This window comes from Ornithorhynchus anatinus, chromosome 1 (assembly GCF_004115215.2).
Source record: "Ornithorhynchus anatinus isolate Pmale09 chromosome 1, mOrnAna1.pri.v4, whole genome shotgun sequence".
In the NCBI taxonomy this organism is placed as follows: domain Eukaryota; kingdom Metazoa; phylum Chordata; class Mammalia; order Monotremata; family Ornithorhynchidae; genus Ornithorhynchus; species Ornithorhynchus anatinus.
In genome coordinates, this window is record NC_041728.1 from 110,707,676 (window position 1) to 110,732,677 (window position 25,002).

At 41.8% G+C, this 25,002-nt stretch overlaps 1 protein-coding gene across 12 annotated transcripts in view; it reads left to right on the forward strand.

Annotated features, from left to right (window-relative positions):
• MBNL1 (muscleblind like splicing regulator 1) overlaps positions 1–25,002 on the forward strand; it is a 290,117-nt gene that overhangs the window by 225,750 nt on the left and 39,365 nt on the right. For all 12 annotated transcript variants that reach the window (XM_029069811.2, XM_029069756.2, XM_029069761.2 and 9 more), the window contains one exon: positions 20,944–21,144. In XM_029069811.2, coding sequence (XP_028925644.1) covers positions 20,944–21,144 — 201 coding nt within the window. The remainder of the gene's footprint in view (positions 1–20,943; positions 21,145–25,002) is intronic.

Consider the following 25,002-nt stretch of genomic DNA (forward strand, 5'->3'; position numbering starts at 1 on the left):
ACACCCAGGCCCAGGCTCCATCCACTAAGCCATGCTGCTTCTGGGGAAATTTACTGGGGAAAATAAACTACAGGCATGACCAGAATCCACAATCCTCAGTCATGTTCTTCTATAAACTTTTAAACTGTAAGGTCATTGCCCTTGGTTCCAAAAGCACTGTGATTACTCATTATTTTCTTTTGATTTGATGACATGGCAACACTTAATTTTAAATGCATAAATGTGGAGTTTGAAATGTCAACCCGCTTATTAGTGTCTTCTTAAAAACTGTGCTATCGTAATATGGGGAGGTGCTGATTTTGCTATCACATGGATCCACTGATTGGGGATAAGTAATTATTTTCATCGATTTTGACTACTGAACTCAATACAATTATTATTCTCTCTTAGAACTTTTTGCATCAATCATTCCAAAAAAGAGGGGGGGATTGCTTGGTGAGGTGGGAGGGATCTCCATATTACATCGTCAGTGATACCAATGATCAATTCCATACGGTCGAGGTGAGAAAATGCTATATTTTCATTCTTTTTGCTTTATTTTAATCTGCGTTCTTTAAAAGTTTAAAGTAGTAGTATAGTAGTTCAAAAAATGCACAGGCTACATTGACTTCGATGCCCCAGCACTCATTTCATTTTACTACAATGGGACGGCCATGAATAACTTCCAAATTCTAAATTAGGAGCAAGAGATAGATTTCCCGCAAAGTAGAAGAACTTGAAAAATTCCTTTGCCTTCTTAGATCGGGGCCCTCCACTGGCACCAGTTAACAGATTGGCATCTTGGAGAGGGTTCCAATTTGTTGATGTGTCTCAATGTTAAGTAATTTGTACTAATTAACTATGTAGAACAGATACACACACACACAGAAACACACACCATTTTGTCCTGGGGAGAAAGTAACAGTTCCCGATTCATTAAACATGAAACAGAGGATAGAATTCGGTCCAAATGATCATTTAGGGGTGGAGGGATACCCGTAGAGCTCCACGAAACCTCATTTTAGGTAGGGAGTGTGTTTACTAACTCTGTTGTAGTCCCCCAAGCACCTAGTACAGAGCTCTATACACAGTAAGCATTCAAAATTATGATTTAAGTGCTGGGGTAGATACAGGGTAATCAGATTGTCCCACTTGAGGTTCACAGACAATCCCCATTTTACAGATGAGATGACTGAGGCACAGAGAAGTGAAGTGACTTGCCCAGAGTCACACAGCTGACAAGTGGCAGAGCCGGGATTCAGACCCATGACCTCTGACTCCCAAGCCCGGGCTCTTTCCACTGAGCTATGCTGCTTCTCAGTGCTCTGCACCTAGTAAGCGCTTAACAAATACCAACATTATTATTATTCTTATTTACTGATTGATACGACGGGCATCTTTGAGGGTAGACTCTCAGCCTAACACCAGTGTCAGTGTTCTGTGCCACACTGAGGTCCAGCATGAACCAAATTAGCCCCCCTGGGGTGTCCCTAACACACTTTTGCGTGACCCTAGACCTGTGCTAAAGATGTCCTCACCCCTTCACAATAATAATAATGTTGGTATTTGTTAAGCGCTTACTACGTGCAGAGCACTGTTCATAGCGCTGGGGGAGATACAGGGGAATGAGGTTGTCCCACATGAGTCTCTCAGTCTTCATCTCCATTTTACAGAGGAGGGAACTGAGGCACAGAGGAGTGAAGATACTTACCCACAGTCACACAGCTGACAAGGGGCAGAGTGGGGATTCGAACCCATGACCTCTGACTTCCAAGCCCAGGCTCTTTCCACTGAGCCACGCTGCGTCCCATCCAATCCGTGCTTTGTGTCTCACTCGTATGCAGTGCCCTCTTGTGGGTGCCACAGAAGCACTTTTTATTTTTCGTTTCCCCCAGTTCTTAGATGGCTCTCAGGTTTTCGGGTGGAGAAGCACCTCAATAAATTTAGTGGAATACCCCATTTGTGGGTAAAGGAAAGTCTTCGCCTTCCCCGGAAACGTAAAATAGGATGAGGTGCCGAGCGGCCTAGCGTGAAGGGCACGGGCTTCAGAGTCAGAGGGCCTGGGTTTTAATCCCGTCTCTGCCACTTAACTTGCTCTGTTACCTTGGGCAAGGCATGTAGAGAAGCAGCGTGGCTCAGTGGAAAGAGCCCAGACTTGGGAGTCAGAGGGCATGGGTTCAAATCCCGGTTCTGCCACTTGTCAGCTGTGTGACTGTGGGCAAGTCACTTAACATCTCGGAGCCTCAGTTACCTCATCTGTAAAATGGGGATTAACTGTGAGCCTCACGTGGGACAACCTGATTACCCTGTATCTACCCCAGCGCTTAGAACAGTGCTCTGCACGTAGTAAGCGCTTAACAAATAACCAACATCATTTAACTACCCTGTGCCCCAGTTCCCGCCTCTCTAAGTGGGGATTCAGTGTTCTCCATTCTACTTAGATCGTGAGCCCCATGTGGGACAGAGGACTAGATCCAACCTGATTAGGTTTTCTCTACCCCAGTGCTGCAAATAGTACTTGACACATAGTGTTTGTGAATAATAATAATAATAATGATAATGGCATTTGTTAAGCGCTTAGTATTTGCAAAACACTGTTCTAAGCCCTGTGGAGGATGCAAGGTGATCAGGTTGCCCCATCTGGTGCTCACAGTCTTAATCCCCATTTACAGATGGGGTAACTGAGGCACAGAGAAGTGAAGTGACTTGCCCAAAGTCACACAGCTGACAAGTGGCTTAACAACCACAATAATAATAACAGGCATTCATTCATTCAATCGTATTTATTTATTGCTTACTGTGTGCAGAGCACTGTGCTAAGTGCTTGGAAAGTACAATTCAGCAACAGATAGAGACAATCCCTACCCGACAGCAGGCTCATTCCTCTCACTTATGCTCTCCCTACCATGCCCTGAATAGAGAAACAGCATGGCTCAGTGGCAGGAGCCCAGGCTTGGGAGTCAGAGGTCATGAGTTTGAATCCTGGCTCTGCCACTTGTCAGCTGTGTAACCGTGGGCAAGTCACTGCGCTTCTCTGGGCCTCAGTTCCCTCCTCTGGGGGATGGGGATTAACTGTGAGCCACACGTGGGACAACCTGATTACCCTGTATCTACCCCAGCGCTTAGAACACTGCTCTGCACATAATAAGCGCTTAACAAATACCATCATTATTATTATTCTTATTAGAATGCAGTAAGATGTCTGACAGTACCTGAGTAGAATAGAACAGTAATCTACTGGAAGATGGTTTCCTCATTTTAAGTTTTGCATTAAAACCTATTTAAATATTCCCCATATATTAATACAAGCAAAGTCTTAAATTTTCAATGAAGTTTGCCTGATAACTCTTTGGCTGCTGCCCCTGTTTTTAGTGGGTAGATATGATCTGAGGTCAGGATGAGGAAATGTAAAAAGAAACAAAAACAAACAGGAGCTGCAAATGTGTTTCTCAAACCCAGAAATGGCTACTTATGGCTCTAACATATGATCTTCCAAAACGTGGCCATTTTGAGATTTTTAAAGTGCGCTCGTGCCATCGACTCTGATTCAAGCCTTGGAAATATTGTAAACGCCGAAGAAAAGAATTAATTTCCCAACAGCACCCCCATTAAAGGTTGAATTCCAAAAGAGATATAATAATTGTGGTGTTTAAGTGCTTACTATTGTCAAGCACTGTAATAATAACAATAATAATAATAATAGTATTTGTTAAGCACTTACTTTGTGCCGGGCCCTGTACCAAGCACTAAGGTAGGTACAAGATAATCATGTCCCACATGGGCTCACAGTCTCCATTTTGCAGATGAGGAAACTGAGGCACAGAGAAGTTGTGACTTACCCAAGGTCACACAGCAGACAAGTGGCAGAGTCGGATTAAAACTCAGGTCCTCAGGGACTCCTAGGGACCCACACTCTTTCCACTAGATCACGATGCTTCCTAGGCCCCGCTGCTTTGATATGTCTTGAAAATTCAGTAATGGCTAAGGTAGGCATCAGTAACATTGCACGTGTCAAGTGCTTGAAGGATAATAGTTTTTTCTAGGAAATATTGTCTCTTGCTAGAGGTTAAACAGAGTTACGAAAGTGCTAGCTGAATCAGTAATAACCCTTGTTAAGGGCTTACTCTGGGCAAAGCACTGTACTAAACACTGGGATAGATATAACAGTATAAGCAACTCACAGACGCTCCCTGACCCACACGGAGCTCACAGTCTTAGAGTGGGGGTGAACATGTATTTTATCCCTATTTTAGAGGTGAGGTAACTGAGGCACAGGGAAGTTAAGTGACTTGTCCAAGGTCACATGGCAGACCTGGTGGAACCAGGATTAGAACCCGGGTCCTCTGACTTCCAGACACATGCTCTGTCCACTAGTCTACACTTGCTTCTTTAATTCAGTCATTTATTTATCCTTCTCCTAAAGTATCTTTTTCCAAGAATGCAATCTGCTCAATCTTAAGCTTCTTTCATTCATTCAATAGTATTTATTGAGCGCTTACTATGTGCAGAGCACTGTACTAAGCGCTTGGAATGTACAAATCGGCAACAGATAGAGACAGTCCCTGCCCTTTGACGGGCTTACAGTCTAATCGGGGGAGATAGGCAGACAAGAACAATGGCAATAAATAGAGTCAAGGGGAAGAACATCTCATAAAAACAATGGCAAATAAATAGAATCAGGGTGATGTACATCTCATTAAACAAAATAAATAGGGCAATGAAGATATATACAGTTGAGCCGACGAGTTCAGTGCTGAGGGGATGGGACGGGAGAGGGGGAGGAGGAGAGGGAAAGGGGGGAGAAGAGAGTTTAGCTGCGGAGAGGTGAAGGGGGCGGGTAGAGGGAGCAGAGGGAAAAAGGGGGGAGCTCAGTCTGGGAAGGCCTCTTGGAGGAGGTGAGCTTTCGTTCTTGTACTCCACTATAAGTAGCACAAACACTAAACATTTTAAAACCATCACCTACATTCTAGAGTTGATTCATAATTCACCTGGGCAAAGATATCATTACTGCCAAATTCATTCTTTTTTTTTCTTTTTTTTAAAATTTGATCCGTCATTTTCCCCAGGGGGAAGTAATCTAAAAAGAGATAGAGATCTGCAAGGCCAGTGGTGCATGGTGCAACAGTGCTGGCCTCAGGACACTCTGGTGACACACCAGGGGATTTATTGAGCACCTACTGTTTGCTAAGCACTGTACTCAGCACTTGGGAAAGTTCAATAGAAGTAAGACACACATCCCCATTCTCGAAATGATACTAATGTAATGAGGGGGACACATCACAGAAGCGATTTACTTTTAATTAATTCATTCAATCATATTTATTGAGCGCTTACCATGTGTAGAGCACTGTACTAAGTTCTTGGAAGAATACAATACAACAGTAAACAGGCATATTCCCTGCCCACAGTGAGTTTACAGTCCAGAGGGATTTACAGATAGTGGGAGCAGGAGGAAGAACAATGCTATACTCAGAAGTAGTTCTAATCCCGGATCTGCCGCTTGTCTGCTGTGTGACCTTGGCCAAGTCACTTCACTTCTCTGTGCCTCAGTTCCATCAACTGTAAATTGTGGATTGAGACTGGTAGCCCCATGTGGGACAGGGAACTGTGTCCAACCCCAATTTGTTTGTGTTGTCTTCCACCCCTCACCCCCCGGGCCCAGAGCTGAGGTAACTGAGGCCCAGAGAAGTGAAGCGACGTTTCCAGGGTCACACAGCAGGCAAGTGGTGGAGGCAGCACTAGAATCCATGACCTTCTGACTCCCAGGCCCGTGCTCTATCCACTCTGCCATGCTGCAATCAGTCTAGACACCCAACTTTCCAAGCCAGATTTCAGTATTTAGTATTTAATGGCTAAATGGAGTGTTTCTGTTGTTAGTAAGGGCAACATGTAATGCAAAGAAATGCTCATGTTTATACTTTGGGTCTTTAGAGTTTCAGAATTCATGTTAGTTAACCATTAATTTAAAAATTAAAGTAATAATAAGAATAGTTATGGTATTAAACGTTTACTATATGCCAGGCACTGTACTGAACATTGGGGTGGATACAAGCAAATCAGGTTGGACACTGTGCCTGTCCCACATGGGGCTCCTAGTCTCAATCCCCATTTTCCAGATGAGGTAACTGAGGCCCAGAGAAGTGAAGTGACTTACCCAAAGTCACATAGTTGGGGGAGCTGGGATTAGAACCCATGACCTGCTGACTCCCAGGCCCGTGCTCTAGCCACTATGCCATGCTGCTTCTAAAAGAGAATATAATATTCTAAAATATATTCTAAAATTTAAAAGATATGCTGCCTTCACTTCTGCAGCCTCCTCCTGACCCAATATCTGTTAGCAATCTGATGTCAGAATCTTTGCAGTCATCAATCATCACCTTTGCAGAATACCTAGGATTCATAGGTTGCTTCTTACTGCTTCATTCTTCAATTCAATCAAGCCCGGGGGGTGGTCCCATCGTGGGCAAATTTTACCTGAGCATTTCTGGCGAAACAGTCCCCATTATCCTAAATTGTGTTTTGGCCAACATGAATTTCACTTCATTCCTCTGACCACTGGCCACATTCTCCATCAGTAAGTCCTTCCTCCCTTCAAACAGACGTAAGAAGCAGTTCTAAACTTCAGTGACATCATAGGTTCTGATGATTTCTTGTCACTGTTAGAATTCCAAATCCCAGTCCATCAGTGGTGTTTATCGAATGCTTACTGTGAGCAGATCACTGTATGAAGCGTTTGGGAGAATACAGTGCATAAGAGGAGGTAGACACCATCCTTTCCCATGGGGAATTTATAGACTAGAAGGGGAGATATATATTAAAAAATCAATTACAAGCAGGTATGTTCATAAGTAGTGGGAGGGAAGGAAAAGGGTTCATTGATTCATTCAGTTGTATTTATTGAGCACTTATTGTGTGCAAAACACTGTACTAAGCGCTTGGGAGAGTACAATAGAACAACAAACAGACACATTCCTTGTCCACAACGAGCTCAAAGTCTAGAATATCAAAGTGCTTAAGGAGTACAGAGCCACTTGTATAGGTGATGCAGAAGGGAGGGCTTAATTAAGGAAGGCTTGTTGGGGGAAATATGATTTTAGTAGGGCTTTGAAGGAGGGAATAGTGATGACCTTTTGGGTCTGAAGGAGGAGGAGTTCCAGGCCAGTGTGAGGATGTGGATGAGAGCTCAGTGGCAAGAAAAATTAAATTGAGGTACAGTGAGCCCTGGAGGGCTCCTTCCGCTTCTGCGCTTTGGAGACTCAGGGTCTGGTGAGATTTTTGTGGTGTTGGGCTTTTTCATTTGAATTTAAATTCTTATTTGTTTTTATTCATGGAAGAAATTGGGTTGGTGGAGATAAAGTTATCAAATGTACCACCAAGATGTCAGTTTCTCATTCAGGTCCAATATATATGGATATTTCCTAAATATTGTGTTAGGTTGATTCTGGGCTGCTCTTTTAGGATGAATCAAAGGGCTTTTGGGTCATTTATTATTCACGAGATTTGTCTGCCAAAGTGTTCCAATTAGCCTTAAATTTAATCACCCTGTGAGAAGACCTTGTTTGAAGAATCCATGAACAGATTCCTTTCCAGGGTTGTAAACGCTCAGACTTTATCTTCTGTGGTTCAGTAGTTCACGGCTGGTATGGCTTAATGAAGATTGACACATGTAAACAGCTCATTTTACTAGTGGAAAAGTAAAAAGGAAATCACAGGGATAATCTCGTTCTTTTAGATAAGCATTTCTTTATTCATTCATACATTTTGCTTTGCTCTTTGGTAATCGTAGCAGGTCCTGGGAATAAATTTTCAATGTATCCCACTCTGCCACACCCTTCCTAATTTTTACTGAAAATTGTGGTTTATGTTGAGGGAGGGTTTGAGGTAAATAACTTCACTTTATTATGACTGCAACATTTGCTACTTATTACTTCTGTGGGGAGACCACAATGTAGAAGAATGGCTAGACTAAAATCCAGACTGTCGGAAAACAAGCACATTATGTGCAATGTTCATTCCCAAGTAATGATTATGGAAAGTTAAAGCTTAGGGGAGAAATAATAATAATAAAAAAAAGCAACTACTACTCTCAGCTATCATAAAGCTAAGTTTCTTTGCTCTTTCGGGCTCCTACACCAGCTACTTCATTTCACATTTAAATATGAGCAAGTGCTTAATGAAAAACATTTATCAAAACAATTTCTTGGGGTTTTTTTGCAGGATCACATAGAATTGAAGTTTTTGAACTTTTGTTAATTGAAGTGGTGACAAGCCCAAGGAAATGGTGAATAGATGCCAACAGGCATTTTTCTCATCAGTATTTTATAGAGTGCCTACTTAGTGTGAAGCGCTCTACTGTGGACTGAATTACAAGTTAAGATTGTGGGCCTTGCCTGCGGAAGTTTACAGTCCAGTGGTGGAGACCTTACAAAAAAAATAGATAAAAAGTGCAGTCCTCGAGGGCATAAATGGTTTATAAGTAGACCTAGTGAGTGTAACAATAATTATGGTACTTGTTGAGCATTATGTGCCAAACACAGTTCTAAGCACAGGGATAGGTAATAATAATAATGAAGACGGTATTTGTTAAGCGCTTACTCTGTGCCAAGCACTGTTCTAAGAACGGGGGGAGATACAACGTAGTCAGGTTGTCCCATGTTGGGCTCACAGTCTTAATCCCCATTTTACAGAGGAGGTAACTGAGGCACAGAGAGGCTAAGTGACTTCCCCCAAGTTACACAGCTGACAAGTTGGCGGAGGCAGAGTTAGAACCCACAATCTCTGACTCCCAAGCCTGTGCTCTTTCCACTAAACCACGCTGCTTCTCTAACAAGTTAACAAGGTACAAGTTAATCAGGTTGTTCACAGTCCCTGTCCCATGTGGGGCTCACACTCTTAATCCCCATTTTACAGCTGAGATAACTGAGGTTCATTCATTCAATTCATTTAATAGTATTTACTGAGCGCTTACTATGTGCAGAGCACTGTACTAAGAGAAGTGAAGTGACTTGCTCAGGGTCACACAGCAGACACATGGTGGAGCCGGGGTTAGAATCCAGGTCCTTCTGACTCCCAGGCCTGTGCTGTATTCACTAAGCCACGTCGCTTCTCTGTAACGTATCCGTACAGTTAAAAACTGGATCGTCCAGCACCTTACCAACAAGTAAACTCCGTTGATCACGTTTGCTGGTATCGCCAACTCGTGGACCGCCTTGACTGATTATTCCCTGACCATCCCCCTCACAGCAGTGATCCTGCGACATCTGAGTCCTTCCCCTGGGGAGGTAAGGGGCTGGGAAAGCCGAACTAGGCAGCATCTGGGCGGTGAGCAGTGAGGAGTCTGCTAATTTGATTAGCAAACAGCTCTCCCTCTAAACAACAGTGTCAGCTGGGGAATTTCCAGGAACTGAATCCCCACCAAACATCTGAACTAGGCTGGGCTTCTTTGGGGATTTTCCTCCTGATTACGGAGCTTTCTTGAGCCCTCTGCGTGGTCCTGACAAAGTCCCCTCTGGGAGTGTCTCCCCAGGACAGCCCTGCTTTTTATTAACTGAAAATCTTGACAAACTGGCATTCTCCATTGTCTCAACCTGCTGGGTAGTGTAGCTATGAGTTTTTGTGTATATGTGTGTGTCTGTTTGCACATGCAGTGGTATGTACATTGGGTGGTGTCACTATTTACACTCAACCTCTTGGGGAGCTCTTCCAATTCCATTGCTTTAACTGCCCCTGCGATGCAGACGAACTCCAAATTTATCTCACTAGCCGTGATCTCTCTCCCATCTATAGTCTCACAATTCTTCCTCCCTCTGCCACTTGTCAGCTGTGTGGCTGTGGGCAAGTCACTTAACTTCTCGGTGCCTCAGTTACCTCATCTGTAAAATGGGGATTAAAACTGTGAACCCCACGTGGGACAACCTGATCACCTTGTAGCCCCCAGTGCTTAGAACCGTGCACATAGTAAGCGCTTAACAAATACCACCATTTATTTTATTCCAGGACATCTCGATATAGATTCCTCCCAAATCCCTTCCACCTCACAACTTTCCCATCGGAGTTGACATCATCATCATCTTCCCTTCTTCTGAAGCCTGCAACCTAATCCTTGATTCCTCTCTCTCCTTCACCTTTTATTAGTCTATCATCAAACCTTTTTTTTTTTTCCCCACCCTTTTCTCTCCAACAAACCCGGCACTGTGCTGGTTTGGTCTTTATCATATCCTAGCTTGACTACTGCATCAGTCTCTTTGTTGATCAATGATCAATGAATTTATTGAGTGCCTCTTGTGTGCAGAGTCCTATATTAAGTGCTTGGGAGAGAACAGTACAGTAGAGTGGGTAGACACATTTCCTGCCTAAAATCTCTCCCCCTCCAAACTCTCCCTACTTGAGCCCAATTTTCATTCTGCTGCCTAGATCATTTTTCTACAACATCTTTCTGCAAATTCTCACCACTCCTTAAAACCTAATTGCTCCCTGCTCCCCTGCATCAAGCAGAAAGTTGTGACAATTGCTTTCAAGGCACTCAATCAGCTTTTTCATTCATTCATTCATTCATTCATTCATTCATTCGTATTTATTGAGTGTGTACTGTGCGCATAGCACTGTACTAAGCTCTTCAAAAGTACAGTTCGGCAACAGAGACAATCCCTACCCAGCAATGGACCCTCCTCCTCCTACTGTTCTCCCTCCTACTAAGATTATAAGCTCCATTTTGGACCTGATTATTTTGTATCTGTCCCAGTGCTTAGTACAGTGCTTGGCTCCTCCTGGCAATTGACAAGTATTATTAGTATTATTAGTATTATTATTCCTTTTCACTCTTATCCCCTTACACCCCACCTTTCACTTTTCATCCCTCTTGAGCAAGCGTATTAAATATGCCATGTTTTAGAATCACTCACCCCCGAATCTTCCTCATACCCCCCAACTATATGGATCTCCTTTCTCTATTGATTGATTCTCAAAGGCTCAGTCCAACAATGGTAATTATTGAGCACTTACTGTGTGGAGAACCTAGTCCAGAAAAGTTGCTACACATGATCTCTGACCACAAGGAGCTTACCGTGTTGCAGAGGAGAAAGACATTACAATAAATTACAGGGGAAATAGAAGGTTATAAGTATATGTAGTTGACGTGGATGAAGTTGACCTGGAAAGGCTTCTTTTAAGAGGTGGGTTTTAAGTAGAGAGCTGAAAGAGGAGAGGTGGAAGCTGACTTGCTCCCTTTATTCATTCCCCCCACCGTGCCCCACAACACTTATGGACATATCTGTCATTCATTCATTTACATTAATGACTGTAAACTCATTGTGGACAGGTAATGTCTCTATTGTTATATTTAGTGGCGTAGTGGGTAGAGCACAAGCCTGTGAGTCAGAAGGTAATGGATTCTAATCCAGGCTCCTCCACTTGTCTGCTTAGCGGCCTTGGGTAAGCCGCTTCACTTCTCTATGCCTCAGTTCCCACATCTGTAAAATGGGTATTGATATTGTGAGCCCCATACGGGACAGGGACTGTGTCTAACCTGATTTCCTCGTATCCACTTTAGCGCTTAGTATAGTGCCTGCACACTGTAAGCATTTAAATACTACAGATATCATTATTAATATTACTATCATTACTTATGGATATTTAGTATGATGCTCTGCACACAGTAAGTGCTCAATAAATATGATTTAATGAATGAAGGAACATTCCAGCTCAAAAGGAGAGTGTTTGCTGTGTTTCAGAAACGAGGAAGCCAAGTGAACTACACAGTGAGTTGGTTTGCTTGAGCAGAGTAAAGATCACGAGCTAGGATCCAGCAAGAGAAAAAGCAGCTGGGGAATAAGTGCCAGTCAGCGGAAGGCCCACTGGTCAGAGTCAATAAAAAGTCACTACTGCCCTTGGAAAAAAGATCCTGCCCCTGAAATGCCTCCCCAGGCAAAATGACCTCAAATGCCTCATGTAAACTAGACTTAAGTGGATGACAGGAGGAGAAGAACCTATGTTTATTTTTTTTAATGTTCTTTTTACTAATGGTTATTTTTTGTTAAGTGTTACTCTGTGCCAGACACTGTACAAAGCACTGGAGTAGAATCAAGCCAGTCAGGTTGGACTTAGTCCATGTCCCACGTGGGGCTCACGGTCTTAGACCCCATTTTATAATTGAGATAACTGCGACAATGAGAAGTTAAGTGACTTGCCCAGGGTGTCACAGCAGACAAATAACATAGGCGGGATTAGAAACCAGGTCCTTCTGATGCCCAGATATCTCCTCTATCTTCTAGGCTATGCCATTTCTCATAAAAATGTTACCGGGGAAGAATCGGTAAGGATTGCTGAGAGCAATTTTGTGTGGACATTGAATAAGGAAGAGGAGGTCATGGGAGATACAGGAAGGGAGACAGGAAATAGTACAGCCGTTAACAGCGATAGATAAATTAGCAGTCCGTGGCCAGTTTTTGAAATGTTAAATTTGAGGATCATTGTTCTGGAAAAAAACAACATTCAGTCCGTGTTTCCCCACTACTCAAGGGCCTCCGGTAGTTGTTCATCCACCTTTGCATCAAACAGAAACTCCATAGCACTGGTTTTAAAACACTCAGTCATCTTGTCCCGTCTTATCTTCCTTCACTGATTTCCGTCATTCATTCATTCAGTCGTATTTATTGAGTGCTTACTGTGTGCAGAGCACCATACAAAGTACTTGGGAGAGTGCAATACAACAATAAACGGACACATTCCTCCTACAAATCAGCCCACTCACTTTGCTCCTGTAATGCCAATCTACTCATTGTACCTTGTTCTTCCCTATCTGGCTGCCAATCCCACGCCCACATTCTCCCTTTTTCCTGGAACTCTCTCCCCATACTTATCCGTCAGACCACGAATCTCCCCAACTTCAAAGCTTTATTAAAATCATATTTCCTCCAAGACGTTTTCCCCATCTAAGCCTCCATTTCCCCCACTCTCTCTCCCTTTGGATTTGTACCCTTAATTCATCCCACCCTCAGTACCACAGAACTTGTGTATATGTCCATAATTTATTTCAGTGCTTTCCTCCCCTTCTAGATTCTAAGTTTGTTATGCGCAGAGAACATGTCTACCAACTCTGTACTCTCCCCAGCACTTAGTACAGTGTCTGCACAGTAAACTCGCAATAAATATCATTGATTGCTTGAGGTAGAAGTGGATTTTCCAAGGGGAGATGTCCTGAAGGTAGGACTAAGTATGAAACTGGATGTGAGTCATTCAGTCAGTAAATCGGATTTATTGATCACTTACTCTGCACAGAGCACTGTACTACTACTACTAATAATATTGGCATTCATTAAGCGCTTACTATGTGCAGAGCACTGTTCTAAGCTCTGGGGTAGTTTCAGGGTAATCAGGTTGTCCCACGTGAGGCTCACAGTCTTAATCCCCATTTTACAGATGAGGTAACTGAGGCACCGAGAAGTTAAGTGACTTGCCCACGGTCACACAGCTGACAAGCGGTGTAACTGGGATTCGAACCCATGACCTCTGACTCCCAAGGCTGTGCTCTTTCCACTGAGCCATGCTGCTTCTCTACTTGAATACTACTCAAGTACTAATCATTTGAGTAAGGTGGGAGCAACATATGTAGACGTGAGAGTTTTTGCATAGGGTTAGAATTTGAGAGCATCTGAACAGATGAGTCCCTAAGAAATTACTTGTAAAGTGAGAAGAGCAAAAGGTCCAGAACTGAAATTTGAAGGCACTCCCATTTAAAGGGCAAAGAAAAGAAGAGAAGCCAGCAAATGAAACAGAGACAGAGGTCAGAGAGCTATATAAGAACCAGGATCTTTCTGGGTCGTGAAAAACAACCCTGTTGACACCAGCCAAGTTTGCACAGGACAGACAGAGCAAATGTCCTTTAGATTAAGAAACCCCAGTTTCTTATCAGTGGATTACGATACAAAGTAGGTTATTGTATTTTCCTTTAGACTGCAAGCTCCTTGTGGACAGGACTTGTCTACCAACTCTGTTACATTGTACGCTCCAAAGTACTTACTATGATGCCTTGCACACCATAAGTGCTCAATAAATATGATTGATTCAAAACTATAAAATCGAGAATTTCTCATCTCTCGACCGCAGGGAGATATGGAGAGTCAGGAGAGAAGGAATTGGAGAGGGGAAAATATGAAGAACACACTCAAAGTATTTATCATTCAGTCAGTTGTATTTGTTGAGTGCTTACTGTTTGCAGAACACTGTACTAAGCACTTGGGAGAGTACAATATACAGAATTGGAAGATATATTCCCTGCCCACAACGAGCTCAGAGTCAAGAGGGGGAAGCAGATGTTAATAGAAATAAATAAATGTATTATGGCTATGCACATAAAGTGCTGTTGGGCTTGTGGGGAGGTGAATATAGGGAAGAAGTCGGGGTGACACAGAAGGGAGTGGAAGAAAAGAAAAAGAGGGCTGGATCAGGGAAGGCCTCTTGGAGGAGATGCGCCTTTAATAAGGCTTAAAAGCAGGGAAGAGTAATTGTTCGTTGGATATGAAGAGGGAGGGCGTTCCAAGGCCAGAAGCAGGTTGTGAATCAGAGTTTGGTGCCAAGATAGATTGGATTGAAGTACAGTGAGTATGTTGGCATTAGAGGAGTGAGGTGTGTAGGCTAGGTTGTATTAGGAGAGTAGCAAGGCAGGGTAGGCAGGAGCAAGGTGATCAAAAGCTCTGAAGCTAATAGTAAGGAGTTTCTGGAGGCGTTGGTGAATGGAGAACCATTGGAGGTTCTTGAGGAATGGGAAATCATGGAATGAACATTTTTATAGAAAAATCAGTCAGGCAGCAGAGTGTATGGACTGGAGTGGGAAGAGACAGGAGGCAGGGAGGTCAGGAAGAAGGCTGATAAAGTAATCAGGGTGGGATAGGATAAATGCTTGGATTACCATGGTAGCAATTTGGATTGAAAGGAAAAGCCTGATTTTAGTGATGCTGTGAAGGTTGAACCACCAGGATCTGGATGATGGATTGAATGTGTGGGTTGAATAAGAGAGAGGAGTCAAAGATAATGCCAAGGTTATGGGCTTGTGAGACTGGAAGGATGTTGGTTCTGTCTGCAGTGATTGGAAAGTTCTGTTTTTGACTTGTTAACTATGAGGTGACTGCAGAGCATCCAAGTAGAGATTTCTTGAAGGAAGGAGGAGATATAAAACTGCAGAAAGAGAGGGAGATCAGAGCTGGAAATGTAGATTTCGGAACTGTCTGCGTAGAGGAACCATGTGAGCAAGTGAGTTCTCCAAGGGAATGGGTGTAAATGGTGAATAGAAGGAGACTCAGAACTTAACCTTGAGGGATATCCACGATTTAGGGGGTGGGAGGCAGAGGAGAAGCCCATGATTTAAATGTGAATGGGAGATGGGTAATGGAACAATAGCTTGAAGAACACTGAAGCCAACGGATATTTTTCTTTTTTTTTCTGAAGCAGTTTGAGAAGTCAGGGGAGAAATTGCTGATATTAGTGAGAGAGAGGAGAAAGGAAGGAAACAGTCTCTACAAGGTCAGCAGAAGCAGCATAAAAATCTAGGTTGGGGAATTGTAAGTGGAAGGGGAGTCCTGTTCCTGATCAGAGGCCTCTGATTCCAATGTTTTGATCCAACATTATCTGGGAATTTTTAGAACTGGAAGTAGACTGTTCTAGGAATTTTAAAAATAATATTGGTGGTATTCGTTCAGGGCTTACTATGTGCCAAGCACTATGTTAAGTGCCGGTGTAGATTCAACACAATTAGATCAGGGTCCCTGAGAAGAGGCATTTCATCTCCACTTGAAATTTGAGGAAACTTAAACCAAGAGAAGTTAAGTGATTTTTCCCCAAGGTCACACAGCAGGCAAGTGGCAGAAACAGGATTAGAATCCTATTCTCTTAACTCCCAGTTCTTTGCACTTAGCCATGCTGCTTCTCATGGGGGAAGAAAACAAAACAAAACAAAAATCCCTCTGTATGTATGCAGTTGATATTCTTTGTTTGGAACATCCTCTCATTGAGTTAAAAATGCAGAGTAATAACAGTGATAAGAATATTTATTAAACACTTACTCTGTGCTAAGTACTGTACTAAGAGCTGGGGTAGATGCAAGATAACCAAATTGGACCCAGTCCATGTCCCACATGGGACTCATAGTTTAATCCCCATTTTACAAATGAGGAAATAGAGGCACAGAGCAGTTATGCCATTGCCCAAGGTGGTGGTGAGTGGCGGAACCAGGAGTAGAGCGCACGTCTTCCGACTTCGAGTCACATGGTCTTTCGACGAGGCCATGCTGTTTCCTTAGGAAGGACTAGGAAACAAAGTAAAAATGAGATTTTGAAGATCGAAAGGCTCAAAATGCCCCAATTATATTCACTTCTTTCTCAGATGAATATATTAGGGGAAGTGGGAGAGTTGCCTAGAAAATTTTATATGCACTGTGATGCGATTGCAGTGGCAAGCTAGCTTCTGCCTGTGGGCACAAATGGGTAACAGTGTATTCTAACCAAGGTTCTTTGATCAAGTCTGACTTGCCCATGCAGTGAGAACTCAGTTATGTTTGTTTGTTTTTTAATCAGTAACTCTCTCGTTTTGCAGAAACGTAGGTTTGTGTAGTCGCTGAGAATCCAGTTTGAAGGTCTCCCAGATTTTGTTATTGATAGTGTCTGGTCTTTTGGAAAATGACTCTTCTTTTCCTGAATGAGAGGAATTGGAGATGATATAAGCTGAAGAGATTGAAGCACCAGCTATGTTGAAACTGGTGACAGATTTTACTTGCCTGTGGTTTGTTTGTATTGTACTAGGCTGAATAAAATAAACAGATATGTTGGGCTTGGTCTACATCTAGTAAAGAGGGACTTTGATGGAGAAGGACCGTGAGAAGGACTTGCTGAGAGTTAATGCGATAAATGGTCTTAATAATAATTGTGGTATTTGTTAAACTTTTACTATGCGCCAGGCACTGTACTAAGAACTGGGGTAGATACAAGATAATCAGCTTGGCCACAATCTCTGTCCCACATAGGGGTCACAGTCTTAAATCCCATTTTCAGTCGATGACCCTATTCCATCTAAAAGGATCATCTGCAAAACTCATTACACTATATATTGCTAATGAGATGGACGAATTAAATGTGATTCAGCACCACAAAAGTTCATTGTGGAACTTTATTATAATCAGTCAATTGTATTCATTGAGCTCTTGCTGGGTGCAGAGTACTGTACTATGCGCTTGGGGGAGAGTACAGTATAACAATTTAACAGACACATTCCCTGCCCACAATGATAGAACATAGTTCAAACTTCCATATCAATTTAAAATAACAATAGTAACGATTGTGGTATTTATTAAGCATTTTACTATATGCCAAGCATTAAACTAAGCCCTGGGGTAGTTAGAGTGCAATCAAATCAGACATGGATCCTCTGCCACATGAGGCTTATGGTCTAAACGGGTGAGAGACTAGGCATCCCCATTTTACAGATGAAGCACTCAAGGCACAGAGAAGTTAAGTGACTTGTCCAAGGTTATACAACCTGCAAGTGCCAAAGCCAGCTTTAAAACCCAGATTTCCTGACTGCCAGTGCTGTACCGTCTTCAGACCACGTCGATCACTTCTGCAAGTGCTTTATCTTTGGGTTTTAAAATATATACTCTGTGTCTCTGCTGGCCAAGCAGTTTAAATTATTCTAACAGCCTTCAAAACATCCATTTGTGCACTGTATGCAGTGCCAAGTATGGAGGAAAGATAGCCTAGTGTTATAGGGAGAAAGAGCCATTAGGTCTTTAGGAAGCATATATTGATTAGCTGCCACAGCATGTATATGGAGGAGAAAACTTAGATGCATTTTATTCCATTATTTTGAAGCAACATAAACTCAGAAATTCCTCCCTTTGCTTCTGTGCCCAGTTCTTTTTACCGGTGGTCAGTGAAATACAGTACTGTGCTTCCTTGCTTTGGGTAAAGCATTATTGCTTACACTTTCATTTCCCTAGCTACAAAATAGGGGTATACCTCCCTCCCTCTTTTCCTCCTCAGGACTTTACGAGGTAAAAGGGAAATCAATTAGAGGTTCTTGGGGGAAATTTGGGAAAATATAACTTCTGGTAACTAGATTTACTCCCTGACAGGTCAGTAAAAGTTACAGGGACCTTCTGTCATGTGGTGTGAAAAGAGAGAGGTAATGGATAAATCATTTCACTGGTGCTTAAAATTGTCCCCTTTCATTATAATGGCACACTAATATTGTATTTTGCTTAAAAAATGTAAAAATAATATTTATTGAGCACTTACTGTGTGCAGAGCACTGTTCTAAATGCCTGAGAGAGTACAGTATAATTCATTCAGTTGTATATATTGAGTGCTTACTATATGCAGAGCTATGTGCAAGGACTAAGCGCTTGACAGAGTTAGTAGACATGCTCCTTGTCCACAGTGAGCTTATAGTTTAGAAGGGGAGACAGACATTAAAGTCAACTACAGGTCTGTGAGTTGAAAGTCTGTAAGTGCCGTGGGGCTGCTGTGTGACCTTGGGAAAGGTCATTTAACTTCTCTGTGCCTTAGTTCCCTGATCTGTAAAATTGGATCAGTACCTGTTCTTTCTCTAAACAGGACTGTGAGTTCCATATGGAAAAGGGACTGTGTCCTACTTAATTAACTTGTATCTACTCCACTGCTCATAACAGTGCGTGACACATAATAAGCACTTAACAAACACCATTCATTGAACTCTCACAGGGTTCAATGTGCTATCCTAAACACTTGGAAAGTATAAAATAAAGTGGAATGTTCATTATCCACAAAGAGCTAACATTTAAAGAGACAAAAATACAACTATTTTGAGTCGGTAGTCAATGAAGTAGTGATATGTTTTGAGTGCTTACTGTGTGTAGATCACTGTACTAAGCATTTGGGAGAGTATAGTATAACAGAGCTTACAATATAGAAGGAGAGACAGACATGAATATAAATAAATATATGGACATATATCCATGGGTCTGGGTCTGGGAGTCAGAAGGACCTAGTTTTCTATCCCGACTCTGCCACTTATCTGCTGTGTGACCGACAAGACAGGTCACTTAACTTCTCTGTACCTTGGTTAATTGATGTGTAAGTCTTAATCCCCATTTTACAGATGAGGTAACTGAGGCACCGAGAAGTTAAGTGACTTGCCCAAAGTCACACAGCTGACAAGTGGCCGAGTTGGGATTCGAACCCATGACCTCTGACTCCAAAGCCCGTGCTCTTTCCACTGAGCCATGCTGCTTCTCTATTAAGACAGATCTCCCAACATACCTCGTAAAGAATTATCCCACGCTGGGGGAAGTGGAGAGTGCAATTCCAATGGGAAATCATGTGCCTTCTGAAGGAAGCACTGTTAGTTTCTGCTTGACAAGGAATTATAGTAGAATGGGCATCTTCCCAAACGTTTGCCTTTCCTCTCAGAAGGAATGTCACTGCTTTTCACATCCTGGGTTATAGAATATAGTGTACTGATCCCTCCCGTTTACCTCTGGAAACCATCCCAATAGGACACACACTGACTGTTCTTTTGAATGGAGCAGACATCACAGTCTTGAGATACTTCATATATTTGCCTGATAAGTTTTCCGTTTAAATCGGGCTAGATTTGAAGTTGAATACTCTCAAAGAATGGATGTTCTCTCGCAAGGCAAAATAGTTATGCTTCTCAATTCCAAACTAGAAAAATCCAGTAAGGGCAGGAATCATCTGTCTACCATCTCTATTTTACTCCCCCAAGGATTTAGTACAGTGCCCCGCACAGAGTAAACACTCAAAAAAGCCATTGATTGAATGATTGATAGATGAAACCCCTCTAGGTTGGACAGGTTTGAATTATATATATATATAATACACACACATATATACATATATATATATACTAAGATCTTGGTGTTGTGGTGGGGCTATTTAGGTAACGTATCCTAAATTTTAAAGTTTGTTTTGACTTTTTTCCAAAAGGAGGGGTGAACTACCCCAAAGAGGTTATTTATACTGAGCTTCCCCCACTTTCACCCACCCTCAGCACCTGTGGTGAATAGGGTGGCCATGACAGTCTGTTTCCTGTTACTGTGGATATGGCATCAGAAACCTTGAATGTGTGTTATTTATTGTAAAACCCCACTCTCCCTCCAGCTGCATTTATTCATTCAGTCATATTTACCGAGGGTTTACTCTGTGCAGAGCACTGTACTAAAAGCTTTGGAGAATACAGTATAACAATAAACAGACACATTCCCAGCCCATAATGAACTTACAGTCTTTGCCACCATGTTCTGCAGCTTGAATCTGTGCCCTTGTTCACAGGTCCCTGGGAGGGGAACAGAATGGCTTCGGAACATGGCAGGGGAATAGGGCAAGAGTTGCCTTGGAGAAACACTCTAAGTTTGGGAAGATTGTCACAAAATCATGACTAGAGAAGCGGCATGGCTCAGTGGGTAGAGCATGAGTCTAGGACTCAGAGAGACTTGTCTGCTGTGTGACCTTGGGGAAGTCAATTAATTTCCTCTGTGCTTCAGTTGCATCATCTGTGAAATGGGGATTAAGACTGTGAGCCCCATGAGGGAAAGGAACTGGGTCCAACATGATGATCTTGCATCGGCCCCAGTGCCTGGCACATAGTAAGTGCGTAACAACATTAAAAAAAATGTCCAAATGGAGCCCGGGTGTCCGGTTTCTCTGAGTCCCACTACTGTCCATTCTAGAGCTGAGGCGAGACTCAGTCGTGTTATCCACATTCAGGTGTGTCCCTTCTGATAGACCGTATCCCCCTAAATTTCAGCCTATTGCAAAAGGCATGAAAAACAACGTCCACCCGTTTGAGACTTACCTTCCCTTAGTCTTGGGGTGCGGGGTGGAGAGAGCCAATCAATGCTGGGATTTTAAGGGGATGAATTCATTATCCGGGACTAGTTTAAAAACTATGTTAACGTGTTTTTTTCCTTTTCTTTTTCAGCCAATGTTTTCGGTTGCACCGAGTTTAGCCACCAATGCATCCGCAGCCTTTAATCCCTACCTGGGACCTGTTTCCCCAGGCCTGGTCCCAGCCGAAATCCTGCCGACAGCACCGATGTTGGTTACAGGGAATCCTGGGGTCCCAGTACCTGCGGCTGCGGCTGCTGCTGCCCAGAAATTAATGCGGACGGACAGGCTCGAGGTAGGAAGTGACGTCTTGCCTCTAAGATCTTGGTGGTGGTGTGGGGCTATTTAGGTAACGTATCCTAAATTTTAAAGATTGTTTTGACTTTTTGCCAAAAGGAGGGGTTAACTACCCCTAGAGGTTATTTAGTTTTGTGTGTTACGCTTGTTGGACTGGAAGTCTGGTGTTGATTTTCTTTTTTTCTTTCCAGATTCTTATTTTTTTCTTTCCATATTCTAAACTTACTGAGATATATCTTTATCAATAGATCTAATCAGTCTATGAATTTTTGAAACACATATATAGACAGACATCTTTATATATCTTTATATATCTGTATCTCTCTATATATTTTAAAAATTCATGGGTGATGGGTTATATGAAAATTCAAGTATTTGAATTGTGATTACTACTGTATAGTATTTATATTCCAGAATTGCACTTTCCAAGCACTTAGTACATTGCTCTGCACACAGTAAGAGCTCAATAAATACAACTGAATGAATGAAAAAATGCACTCTTAAGCAGAAACAGAAAGAGAGATGAATCTGGTGGAAATCAAATGTGACATTTCTGATAATCTAGTAAAAGTAAATTAGGAATGTAATTTAAGCACTTGTTATTCATAACCTCGCAAGCCCCATGGCCCTTATGTTTGTACCCATAATTTATTTGTTTTAATGCCAGCTTCCTGCTCTATGAAGTCCTTGTGAGCAGGGACTTTGTCTACCAAATCTATACTCTCCCAAGTGCTAAGTACAGTGCTCTGCACTCATTAAACACTCAGTAAATCGCATTGATTGATTGATTGGTAGTATTGAGAGTATTGATGACATGGAAAGCTTAGGTTCACTGAAAGCCGGGATTCTGCCCTGTTTCCCTTCGAGCATGCCATGGGTGGTTCACAAATGCTTAATAATGATAAATGATTTGGTAACATGAATTTGTTGCTTTGAAACTGTAAAGTCACGCTTCAGCTTTGACATTGAATTAAGTAATTGGATTCCTTTACTTGTTCCCCCCAGCTGATCGGTGTTGTTTAGTATTGATATTTTTTGCATAGATTTTGGAGCAAGAAGCCAAACATCACAGTGTATACCACCCTAATTAGAGGCAGCTTTCACATGGAGTGAAACGAGGAAGAAATTTTTGTTGTTTTCCTTTGAAAAATGATTTTTGGACCGTGTTTAAAACTCCATTATGCATGTCTTGTGTGTGGATTTAGAGAAGTTAATTTGGATCAATTTTTCCACTACACTTCATAAAATATGATATAATTTTTAAAAGGAACACCAGAATCATTGCTGCATCATCAAAAGTAATTAACAATAGGAGATTATAAATCCTAGAAAAAAACTTTTTTCTTTTGAATCTTATTCTGGTCTTTTACATACTGCATTTATAATTTTAACATGTATTAACATTATCATGAACTCTCACCCTAAGTCTCAGTATGCAAGTAAAGGAAAATCTCATGTAGATCTAAAAATAAAGCCAAGCATTAACCCAAAGCCCAATATTTACACTAAAGCAAATTAACTTGTTAGGAGAGAGATCTTGATTCAGACGTATTCAGTCCAGCAGAGTTGTAGAACATCACAGCTCTCTGTGTTGGAAGACTGACAACTTTCAGGGGTCTTAGTGTTGATGAGTTTTCCTTGTCTATTCTTTTTAAGCATGATGAAATTGCTCAAGTAGGTGAAAGTCATTCCCCAGCATTTCCATAGTAAGAGTGATTGTGATATTTGTTAAGTTCTTACTATGGGCCAAGCACTGTATTAAGTACTGGAGTAGATGTAAGATGCTGATGATAATAGTGATAATAATAATAGTTGGGATATTTATTAAGCATATTGTGCCAAGCACTGTACTAAGTTCTGGAATATGTACAAGATAATCAGGTCACACAGTCCCTGTTCCACATGGGGTTCCCAGCCCAAGGAAGAAGGAGAACTGGTATTTAAATCCACAACTTACAGATGAGGAAACTGTACCAGTTTTCATATAAATAGTGAATATGAAATACTTTTACTGCTCTTTTAATAGGCCATCATTTTGGTATAAGAGAAGCTACGAAAAGCATAACGATCTAGCCGGAAGCAGTTTGAGAATGTGTTTTTTTAAAGCAGAGATGAATCTGGAAAGCAAAACTACAAACAGCATTAGATTCTAAAAAAAACCCAAAAAACCAAACAAAAACAAGGAACAGTCTGCCTGTATGCCCAATGTGGAAAGTCTTGTTGGGTATTTCTTAGTCTTTCCTGCCCCACCTTAGTGAGGCTACCATGGAATACGAAAGAAGTAGAGTTGTGGTATATGTTGCCTCTTTGTGGAATGATGCAAAAGTTGGGTGAGGGAGAAAAGCTGAGGTCATGATACAAACATTCAGAGAGAACTTAAGCAAACATTGGTAAGTCAACCAATTAATGGATTTATTTATTTTAAACTATATAGAATTCATGTTAGAGAAGCAGCGTGGCTCAGTGGAAAGAGCCCGGCCTTTGGAGTCAGAGTTCATGGGTTCGAATCCCCGCTCGGCCACTTGTCAGCTGTGTGACTTTGGGCAAGTCACTTAACTTCTCTGTGCCTCAGTTACCTCATCTGTAAAATGGGGATTAAGCCTGTGAGCCCCACGTGGGACAACCTGATTCCCCTGTGTCTACCCCAGCGCTTAGAACAGTGCTTGGCCCATAGTAAGCGCTTAACAAATACCAACATTATTACGATGTTAGGAAATAAACCCGAATGATGTGCCGGAAACCTTTGAAGATAGTATTTTTCACACTTTTCTCACAAAAGAAATCAGAAATTCTGTCATCATAGAATAAATCTTTCTTCATCTCTTACCTGTTCTTCCTCCTTCTTAGACTGTGAGTCCTATGTATCCGACTTAATTAACTTTTACTTAGCCCAGCGCTTTGAACGGTGACATATAATAAGGATTTAACAAATACCATTAAAAAAAGAATAGTGTTAGGCACATAGTAAGCGCTTAACAAATGCCATCATTATTATTATTAAAAAAGGAAAAGCTAACTAGTTTCAAGACCCTTTCAAATAAGAGTGATTTCAAATGGTGGAACTGGGTCCTAATCCCTGTGCCTCTATTTCCTCATCTGTAAAACAGAGATTAAATACTTGTTCTATCTCCTGTTTAGACTTGAGCCCCCATGTGGGACAGGATCTGTGTCTGACAATTATCTTGCATAAGTGCTGGGCATATAGTAAGAACTTAATATATAACACAATTATTAGGTATTCCCAAGTTTGAAGTACAGAGTATGTGCATGCAGCATCTCAGAAATAATGATACCCCCTAAAATTCACTATTCATTCATTCAATAGCATTTATTGAGCTCTTATGATGTGCAGAGCACTGTACTAAGCGTTTGGAATGTACAATTCAGCAACAGATACAGTCCCTGCCCAATGATGGGCTCACAGTCTAAACGGGGGAGACAGACAGCAAAGCAAAACAAAACAAGACAACATCATCAAGATAAATAGAATCATGGAGATATACACCTCATTAAAATAAGTGGGGTAATAAATAATATATACAAATGAGCACAGTGCTGAGAGGAGGGGAAGGGGGAAGAGCAGAGTGTGGGGGGCTTGGGAGGGGGAGCAGAGGGAAAGGGGGGCTCAGTCTGAGAAGGCCTCCTGGAGGAGGTGAGCTCTCAGTAAGGCTTTGAAGAGGGGAAGAGAGTTAGTTTTTCTCTATTCTTAAAGGGAAATTTATTCAAAATATAAAACTATGGAAAAAGTCAATTCTTCCACTTTTTTGTCATATTTTTGTTATGAGATTGTCCAATTCCAATGTATTATTACTATTACTATTGTTACTGTATTATATTTTATAAAGTATAATACATT